Here is a 10,569-nt window from a genome sequence, read left to right on the forward strand (position 1 = left end):
GTTGAAGGTCAGAGAGGCTATGGCTGTGTGCATATAGGAGGATTGTGTCGTCTGCATACATGTGTATTGAAGTTACCAATGGATTGCAAAGTAATTCCTTTAAACCAAGTGGCTAACGCACGACATATGCAAATATTAAGCCTTTAGTAGACCAAGTGTCTCCCTAAGCCTGGGATAAGCATGATTAGTTGGCTACTTGTGCTACTAAGGGTTTAAGTTCTACATTAATCTAATTGTGTATTATCCCCTATTTTCGGCTATCTTCTCTTGCCAATGTACACAGTGGCCATTCTGTTAATGTGGTATGGGCCAAACGGCAGCCTAGGGTAGGGCATCAACATGTGCTTTTATTTATTAAGGTTTTGTGGGGACCTTCTAAATAGACTGTTTTTCTGTCATACTTTACAACAGGCCTGCACAACTCCAGTCCGAGGGCCGCAAACAGGCCAGGTTTTCAGAATAGCCCCACTTCAGCGCAGCTGGCTCAGTATGATTGAGCCAGCTGTGCTGACATAGGGATATCCTGAAAACCTGGCCTGTTTGCGGCCCTCAGACTGGAGTTGTGCAGGCCTGCTTTACAACATGGTTTACCAATTAGGTGCTAATTGCTGAAGAATTCACCTTGTAAAACAGAGCCGTGGTGTCTTGGTTACGGATCTGACCTTTATTTACGTTCTACATATCCACTTTCATTTGTATAGATTTTATTCTTTTAAACAAAGATTTATACTAGTTCATGTTGCTTATGATTGTTTTTGAACTCTCTTGAATTCCCCTTATTTTTTAGATTGGATACTTGCAGTTATGTTTGACTCTAACATTCCCAGCACATCTTACATGCCACCGACCTGTTCGAGTCCTCCGCCCTACCAGTCTAAAGGTATCTTCCATTCGCTGATGACATTATTGCAGTGGGCATAGCCGATATGCAGGCGTTTCTTGGCTACGAGGAAAGGAAGTGGCCTGTCCCGATTTTAAAGAAGTTGCAGCATGCTAAATGCCAGTGTACTACAGTAGCTCCATGTCCTCCGCTTCCGTTCAAGTCAGGTGCTGGGGAAATCATGGGCCACCCGTGTCACCAGTTCCTGAAGAAGAAGGCACAATGTTTATAAGCACAGCTTGCATTAAATGTGCTGCTGCTGCTGCTTCCGATGTTAATTGTTCATCCATCAAGCACCACTCAGAAGAAAGGAGCCCTCCTACAGCAACCTCATTTTTTCAATGTAGCCACATGGGTGGTGAATATTGCCACCCCATGTAAAAACTGACGTTTGCACCATTTCATATTCTATTTCGTAAAACATTCTGGGAGAGGTTTGGGGATTGAGCGCCTCCCAGCATTTTTACGAAATAGAATATGACACGGTGCAAATTGGTGCATGCGTGGAGTGACGTGTAGAAACAAATGTCATAACGGTCAGATCATTTCTAAATAACATGCCAGCAGTTGCTGTACCAACTTTACAATTCCTAACTTACACCTCCATCTTTTCTCAAATTGTAGAATTATTTTTAAACGGAAAAATACTCTAATCAGAATCTCCCTCCCCTTTTGTCCTGCCTCTGCTGCTTTGAAACCTAATAATTTGGCCAACATCCTGTTCCCATAAGCGTGACTATTTAATAGACCTTGCGTTACTGTAGGGTTAATTCTTAGCACTGTTTTAAAGATATGCTGTATTTTTTTGGTATTGCTATACCTGCCCAGTCATATTCTCACTGCCTTAAAAGCTTTTCTTGGTAAGCCCAAAATATTGTACCCTCTACACATCACTTAGACTTTGCTGCCAGAGTCCCTGCAAGTATTACTAACGCTAAGAGTGCAGTACCTGCAAGTATTACCAACGCTAAGAGTGCAGTACCTGCAAGTATTACTAACGCTAAGAGTGCAGTACCTGCAAGTATTACTAACGCTAAGAGTGCAGTACCTGCAAGTATTACTAACGCTAAGAGTGCAGTACCTGCAAGTATTACCAACGCTAAGAGTGCAGTACCTGCAAGTATTACCAACGCTAAGAGTGCAGTACCTGCAAGTATTACTAACGCTAAGAGTGCAGTACCTGCAAGTATTACCAACGCTAAGAGTGCAGTACCTGCAAGTATTACCAACGCTAAGAGTGCAGTACCTGCAAGTATTACCAACGCTAAGAGTGCAGTACCTGCAAGTATTACCAACGCTAAGAGTGCAGTACCTGCAAGTATTACCAACGCTAAGAGTGCAGTACCTGCAAGTATTACCAACGCTAAGAGTGCAGTACCTGCAAGTATTACCAACGCTAAGAGTGCAGTACCTGCAAGTATTACCAACGCTAAGAGTGCAGTCCCTGCAAGTATTACTAACGCTAAGAGTGCAGATCTTTATCTGACTTTCTGCTTCCACATCAGGCGACATTCTCCCAGAATAGAATGCTGAAGACCAGCGCAATCCTTTTATTTAAATGTAGGCTTAAAATATTTTTCAAAAAAAATAACTTTCCATTTGAAGGTGCATTAAACATTGCATGAAACCAAAAAAAGTCATTAATAAAGTTGCTTTAAATGTTCACCTAATTTATTAAACATTGGTGTAGGACTGAAGGAGTTGGGTGAAATGTCGAATCGATTTTGATGCTTTGATTTTATAGTAGAATACACGCTTGTTTCAATTGCTTTTAGTACAATTTTTCTGACTCTGCAGCTCCTGAGAATCTGTCCGCACCACAGTTCTGCATGCAGCCAGTGCCCATTATATCTCAGCCACTAGGTGAGTACCACGGTATGCACTTTGTGCACAAGCTCTGCCATATTGTAGTGTATAGCAGACATTGCCTTGTCCATTGGAAGACCTGGAGATGTACAGATTTACTGTTTGTTGTATTTATTGAAGTGAAACTTCTTTAGTGGCACCTAGTCAATTTTGATGGAACAAATCTCCTTCATGGAGATGAAAATGTGATACGGAAATGACGTCACGTAATGGCCGCAGCTCCTAACGGCTGCCGCTCTCCCCACACGCCCGCTGACATATGCCACGCATGCACAGTAGTGATGATGCCACGCATGCACAGAAGCGGCTGGCAGCGGCACCGTTCTCCCCCTCCCCCCCCACACGTGCCGCACAGCCGTGTCCGCAGCTCTGCCGGGGGGAAAGTGGGGGCTGCTCCAGCCATGTACCTTCACGGGGGGCTGCTCAGGAGACTCAGACAGAGACCCCAGTGTCTGCAGCTCCACCAGGGGAAGTCAGGAGGTGGGGGAGGGGGAGGTATAGGGGGGGGGCAGGACACAGAGACACACAACACACAGAGAAACACACACGGACACAAGGAATTCAGTGACTATAAATAAAGATGTGCAAATAGCAAAAGCACGCGGTCAAACTTCTTTGTGTTTTGGAACTGAGATTGTGTTTTGATTATTAAAAACATCACCATCACAAATACAATTTCTGTGACAAAAGACAAGTTTCACTTAAAATGCGCGTGCTCGGCACACTTTATTTATTTATTTTTTGTTACGAGTCTCCTCCTTTTATGTACTGTACAGGCATACCCCAGTTTAAGGACACTCACTTTAAGTACACTCGCGAGTAAGTACATATCGCTCAATAGGAAAACGGCAGCTCGCGCATGCGCCTGTCAGCACGTCCTGAACAGCAATACCGGCTCCCTACCTGCACCAAAGCTGTGCGCAAGCGGGGAGACTATAGAGACTGTTACAAATGCGTTATTTACATCAGTTATGCGCGTATATGATGATTGCAGTACAGTACATGCATCGATAAGTGGAGAAAGGCAGTGCTTCACTTTAAGTACATTTTCACTTTACATACATGCTCCGGTCCCATTGCGTACGTTAATGCGGGGTATGCCTGTATACTGCTCTTGATGCAGGCAAATTGTCCTTGACTTCAGTCATCATAGGATCCACATAGCAACATCAACACTGAGTAAATGCAGCACTTCCGGTGTCAGACATTATTCGTAATTGAGTCTCACATCTTCTAGGAGGGAGGGCAAGCACAAATGATGCCAAGTATACTTTAGAAACTTCTTGTAAGCAATTCCTATAGTAGGACTATATCAGCAGTAATACAATACACAAGTTGTCACATGTCTTACATATTTTGGATCCGAAGAGGTCCAATGCCCCTGAATTATTGTATGAATTAAACATATCTTCCAGCCCCCTCCCTTTGTTATTGCATAGTTATATCAGAGATACCAGACTCCACTCAGCCCAGAGTACTCTACCAGCAGCAAGCGCCAGTCTGTACGGTGGAAATTGCGGCACAACCAGCTGGTAAGTGTTTGTACGGTACATGGTGATTTCTTACTAAACTATGCCTCTCATGACCTACAGCTATTCTCTTGCCCACCCCCCCCCATATTTGCCTAACCCATTATTAACTTTATCCCTCTTTTTTTAGTTTAAGATCCTCCTCCTCCACACTGAATATTAACCTTCAGTGAGGTGCAATCCATCCCTACTACCCAGATGGCCACTCTGCTCTAAAAACCCAAACCCCTCATTCCTACACCATGTTTGAATGATGAACCTTGCTGTCCTTTTCTGTGATTTCTCCCAAAACGCTCTACAAACACACATCAATATAATTTTGTTATGGGCTATGACACATGCAGTATGGGTAGCAGTTTTGCAGCAATGAAAATAAAATTACAAATGGTGTTTTTTAGACTATTTGCCTTTGGGTGGTATTGCCAGTTCCCTACAAGCACAAATTCAATTAAACGAAAGATTAGAGATGAGTAGTTTTTACATTTATCAATATACACTAGTTTATTGCACAAAGTAAACATTTAATATTTTTGCTATAGCCAATGTGTTGTCCCTCAACTCTGTTTTTTTGTCTTGCAGCAAGTTCTGCTCCCACTGGCGTAGCAATGCAGCTGGGTGATCAAGCTGGAGTCACGAAATGTCCTTTTTGTCATGAGAATATAGTAACCAGGGTTACCTACCATTGTGGACTTCTGACCTGGCTTTTGTGTATTGGCTTGATGTGGTTTGGGTGGGTACTTATTTAGTCTTGCGGTATGGAAAGACGGACCTGATGAAGTCACAAACCATTCTAACTGTATGTTCTGTTCATGGTGGTGATACTAGTGGGTACTGTAGCTCTGCCCCTTTTTAGCCCGAGTTGGATGTCTGCAGAGCCATATGAGGCCATGATTTATAGTGGCAGCGACAGCATACAGACAACAGACTTCTTCTCTGAGACCATCCACAGTGCACTTTTTTTCTCAAGGACAAACTCATTATTATTATATATTTTTTTTTTTTTGTCGCTTCGGGGGTCACACGTGCAGTTCCGCCAATGAGGGCAAATTGCTCACGTGATATAATGGCCATGCCTCCCCATCACCTCGGACCTCAGTGCAGGTTTCGTGCACGGCCTACAGTTTCTCTCACCTGCAGTCCTTTTTTCTGTCCTTCAGCAGAGTAAGTTTGTTTTTGGTGTACTCGCCAGGACTGCCTTCTGGCAGATCCCTCCGGGGGGAGGGAGTACTTGGCCTCTCTCCCCCTGATGCTCCCATATCTCATTTTTTCGGGTGCCCGTGCAAACCGGTGAACCGGCAGAAGCTTCATATGGACATGTGCTTGAGACTGTCCAGATTGTAGATGCATTAAACTGGCAAAGACCTCCATGGGGTGTGTAAATGGGCATACCCAGTGTTTAAAGCTAATTGGGCATGGCTATTATTTCCCCTGGCAGGCTCAGGGGTTGCTGCAAAGCTTCTGGGTGAGTAGGTATGATTCATAGAGAATTATTTGAGGCCTCTCTATTTGACATATTTATATATAGTAACCCCTGGAGAACAGCTTGAGGAGGTAACTTTTCACCAGAAGAGAAAATGCTAGAAAACAAACTGTGACAATCGCATTGGAATTAAAAATATGTTAAGGGGTTAACGGCATAAGGACAAGATCACCTTGAGTCAATCAGCCCTTGCCGCATGTCTGACCTGAAGTTGTGTGCTGCTAGGCTGCTTTTTTCACTTGTACACGAATCTCTGGGACAGAACACCAGAGCTGCCCCAAAGGCGTCAGTCTTTTGCGGCTGCCAAAGGGTGTCGCCGGTTTCTGCTGATTAGTAATGTAAGAGCTTCTCTCTTTGTGAACCTCACCAGCCTTTATCCCCCTGTACTCAAAGGTTTCCATTTACCTGGCCTGTAGATTGTACAATCATTGAGGGCCTATTCTAACACACTGCTGGCCTATATTTCCTCTTCAAACACCATTTTGATCCTGTCTGTAAATGTTGCATATAATCGCACGTTCTTGTATAGTGCTGCTAGCTTTACAGAGACCTTTTTGCAGACAGTCCCTGCCCCGTGGAGCTTACAATTTGTTTTTCGTGCCTGAGGCACAGGGAGATAATGACTTGTGCAATTTCACAAGGAGCTGACACCGGGATTTGAACCACTCCTTCAGCCAGATAATATGCCCATAATTATATCCGACTGTCTATGAAATATCTGTAAATTGAAAGTATAACTCTGGGTTTTCCCATCTCTTGTAACTAAATAATTGCAGTTCTCAAATTAACTAAAATATTGCAATGCCCCCTTAAGGGAAGCCCTGTAATTAATTTAAAAATAGATTTCGTAATCTGTGGCCCGTCCTATCCAGATGGTGGTACTGCTTTCCTGGATGAAGGATACTGCTGCAAAGCTCGCAAGAAGCCTAGGTCACTAGCTAGCCAGATAAGAGCTTTGTCTGGTTCAAGGCAAAAGTTGGGACGCATGGATCAAGATCATTTTGCAAGAATTGGTATTCAACGTAAAATTATTGGAGCCTTTGATTAAAGCCATCCAAAATGCTTTGGCCTTGCCAAAGAACCAGTGTTGACATTAGATAAAGAATTAAAGGACGTGATTTGAATCAGTGGGTCCAGACAGGAAGAAGCAATTTTATGAGAATTTCACAAGATTTATTCATTTTTTTGAGACCTGATGTGGGAGATGGCAAATATAGTTGACTCGGTAATTTTCAGGGTAAAATCTCCCAGTTGCTACATCTTTTAAATATGCCATGGAGAGGAGACTAGAGAATGTCCTTGCTGAAAATCCTATATTGCAGCATGCAAACCAGCGGTAGCCGCAGCATCTGTTTCTAGGGCAATGAATATTTTGGTGTCAAACATTGAAAATGCATTGGATATTGACAGAAATATAATCCATGACCAATTATATTGGAAAGGCACTTGATGCAGTGCACCAAGCATCCAGATCAATTGCCATGTTGGTAGCTGCAAGAAGGATGTTGTGGCTTAGACCATTGCGTGATTGGCCAGGAAATGATCCACCCTCATCAGACTTGTTTGCTGCTTAGGAGCAGCAAAGAACTAGTACAGATTTCTGTAATCAAATCCTGACCAACTCCTGACCTGCACTTGTACTCCTACTGAGTAGAGAGGCTCAGAGGTGGACAAGTCTGACGAGGGCAGATAATTTCCTGGCCAATCACGTGATACCAGGAAGTAACCCCGAGGCAAGCAGCTCACCCAGATACTGAAGGGAAAAGGCACCGACAGAAACAGCATCCCGCAACTGCCTAGCAGCAGAGGCTTCGCAGAACTCAAACGGACACGTGCCCAGCATTGTTGGAGCCATTCAGCTGCCCGTTTGACTCCCTTGGGAAAACTACTGCCCTCATCTGTTCCTGCCACCAGCGGTCACAGAAGGAGAGTCTCTCAGACTCTACGGTCAGGCAATTATAGTTTTCATTTTCTTACACCCATTAGACAGTCCATTTTATTTGCTCTCATTCTTTGTCTACCTTCTATCCCACCATTGCCATATATATATTTTTTTGACTCTACTGGGAGGTGTTAATATCCATCATTGTATTGTGTGTATTTTAATATTCAAAGCTACTTATAAAGTGTTTAATCTATTTCTCTCGCCCTTCACTTTCACCTTCTTTCTTTTGAGGTTTTCTCTACCCTGAGAGGAGTGATATTCTCTCCTGTGGGGCATCATCATCTACTTGTTGAACAGCATAACCACTTAATATTCCTACACACGATGATAATCTACCTTTAGGAATATTGGGACTATATCTGTAGTGGCTTATGGTCTGCATTCCAAAGGGTTATAGCTATCAGTGGTTTTATATCTATTTATTGGTCTTTTATGCAACATTGATTATATTTATCAGTTTTATTTTCATTCTTGCACTTCTATTTTTTTTTTTTTTAATTGTTTTTTAAAATTGATTTTATTACTTATATTTTCCAAGGCTCATCCGCCCGGTCAGATTAGGGCCATATCCTGTACCCCTAGAGGTTTACCTAGTGTTCAGGGGGATAAGGTGTATTGAGCCAAGCGTCCCCCGGCAGCGCCTCGGTACATATTTTTCCCTTGGCTCAATAGCTACTTCAATTAAAAATATGTATCCTTCATGTCAGAATGCAGTGTCACATGTTAAAACCTTACAAAATATACACTGCTGCCTTAAATACTCTTATTTTTACTGTTCTTGTGATGCCCATCTTATGATTGACTCCTACATTGCAATTCATGATTAATTCACTTCTGTCAATCTTTACGTTTTTTTTTTGTTTTTTTTAACCTACGGTGAACAGCTGGTATAGATGGTCTGTTTCAGAGAATACAAACCCCAGTGGGATTGCTGGTGAATCTGAATGCACTTCAGCTGTCCTGGATCATAAATGGCATGATATATCAGATTGGTGGCTATTGCGGCAAAAATTGCTTTTATTGTGAATATTACTTTGGGTAGTGCCTACAGCACACAAATGCACACTGCAACTTTTTTTGTCAGACTAAAGGTGAACTTGTAACACAGACTCTGAAAACAACAATGACCCCGAGTGTGAATCAGGGGAACTTGGTTCAAATCTGTGTTGGCTCCTTGTGACCTTGGGCAAGTCACTTTATCTCTCTCGGGCAACAACAAAAAATTGTAAGCTCATCTGAGCAGGGTCTGTCTGCAAAGATCCCATGTGCTGCTTGCAGTGCACTATATTGTCCCATGTGCTGCTTGCAGTGCACTATATTGTCCCATGTGCTGCTTGCAGTGCACTATATTGTCATTGCGATGTGCTTTGCAATACAGGTGGTTAATGTCAAACACAGGCAGCCTTTTCAGTGGAGATTAAGGGGTATGGACCAGGCTTCTGGCCATACATTCTTGCAGCAAATTTACCAAGTAAAGTGAACCACATCTTCCATGAGAAATTATTTAATTGTGCCATAAAGGTACTGGTCCTTACAAAAAAAAAAAGCCATGGTGAAGTTGCATGAGGGCAGCGTGCATTGCAGATTAAATAAAACTGACGCACTAGTGGCTAATTCAACATAAAATCCCCATTGACTTGGATGAGGGGTCTTCAGTGTGTATTTAAATTCCCCCTTTAGCAGAGTAAATGGTGGCATAGACAACGGGTGCCCAACTCCTGTCCTCTAGCGTGCCCTGCCCGATCAGGATATCCCAGCTTCAGCACAGGTGGCTCAGTCTTCAACTGTGCCTCTGCTTGAGCCACCTGTGCTGAGGCAGAGCTACCCTGACAACCTGACCTGTTGGAGGGACTTGAGGACCTGTTGAGCCCCCCTGGCATAGATCACTGCTATTCTTCATGCTAACGGCCTAACTGTTCCTTTCTCTTTCAGATGTGTGCTTGGCTGCTGCTTCATTCCGTTCTGCGTCCGCAGAACCAAGAATGTGAATCACTTCTGTCCGCGTTGTAATTGTCATATCTTTAGGCATGATCGACTCTAGCTTAAATGTAATGGGCATATGTACGACTTGTGCTTTGCGGGTGCTTTAGTTTGTTAATAGTACACATGAGCAACCAAATGATTGGCGCTGGTTCCCAGAATGCATAGGTTATGTTTTATTATATAAAGCGTGGGCACATTTCAGATTTGGTGGTCAAGAGCTGTTAAGGTTGTGAATGCAACGCGAGCAACAAAGCCACCTCCTTCTTAAAATCACCATCTGGAATTGTACAAGGTGTTTTTTAAATCGGTGTATTGTCCATAACCTACACATGTTTTTTATGTAATTTTTCCAGTAGATTTTCTTGCCAGTGTTTGGTAATGTGTAGTACTTCTCACTGGACCTTTGCCTATATATGGGACTGACCATGTACTTGTCCATCCAATCTATTTGCCTGTGATAAGATTTTTATGTTGACACTTATGTAATGGGACCGTTTGGAAAATGCACTTTAATGTTTTTAGGGACTCTGTTAAATCCCACAGGGGGGAACTGGATCCATGACCTGTTGTTCTATGTTCTGCACTTTGACCTTTTTGCTGGTCACATTAATAAAGAGGAACAGCAAGGAGACTTTGTATTCTATTTGCATTTAGTTGGATTTTCTTTTTCCAGGATGGTCAATCGTGCAAACAAATACAACTATTGCATTCTCTGACTAGGAGGTATTTTGCTAATTCGTTCATGAGAACAAACTTCTAATTTTTATTGTCTATCACATTGCCTGGCTTTATTGATTGAGGATAATGAGGTGTTGTACTGACAATTAGAATGACTTAAGAATGCAAAATACATTCTGCATTAGTTTCCTTGTATAAGAAACCAATT

The 10,569-nt window shown here is 42.8% G+C and overlaps 1 protein-coding gene across 2 annotated transcripts; it reads left to right on the forward strand.

The window, feature by feature from the left end:
• Positions 1–831: 831 nt before the first annotated feature.
• LOC142463067 (lipopolysaccharide-induced tumor necrosis factor-alpha factor homolog) lies at positions 832–10,314 on the forward strand. Of its 2 annotated transcripts, none has more exons than XM_075565320.1 (5): positions 832–880; positions 2,678–2,743; positions 4,162–4,278; positions 4,855–5,005; positions 9,633–10,314. In XM_075565320.1, exons 1-5 carry the CDS (start codon positions 838–840, stop codon positions 9,739–9,741), a joined length of 486 nt encoding a protein of 161 aa, XP_075421435.1. In that variant the 5' UTR covers positions 832–837; the 3' UTR covers positions 9,742–10,314. The 2 variants fall into 2 exon arrangements, with proteins under 2 accessions (XP_075421435.1, XP_075421436.1); XM_075565321.1 differs by having other exon boundaries at positions 4,186–4,278.
• The last annotated feature ends 255 nt before the right edge of the window (positions 10,315–10,569 follow it).

This window comes from Ascaphus truei, chromosome 11, assembly GCF_040206685.1.
Source record: "Ascaphus truei isolate aAscTru1 chromosome 11, aAscTru1.hap1, whole genome shotgun sequence".
In the NCBI taxonomy this organism is placed as follows: Eukaryota; Metazoa; Chordata; class Amphibia; order Anura; family Ascaphidae; genus Ascaphus; species Ascaphus truei.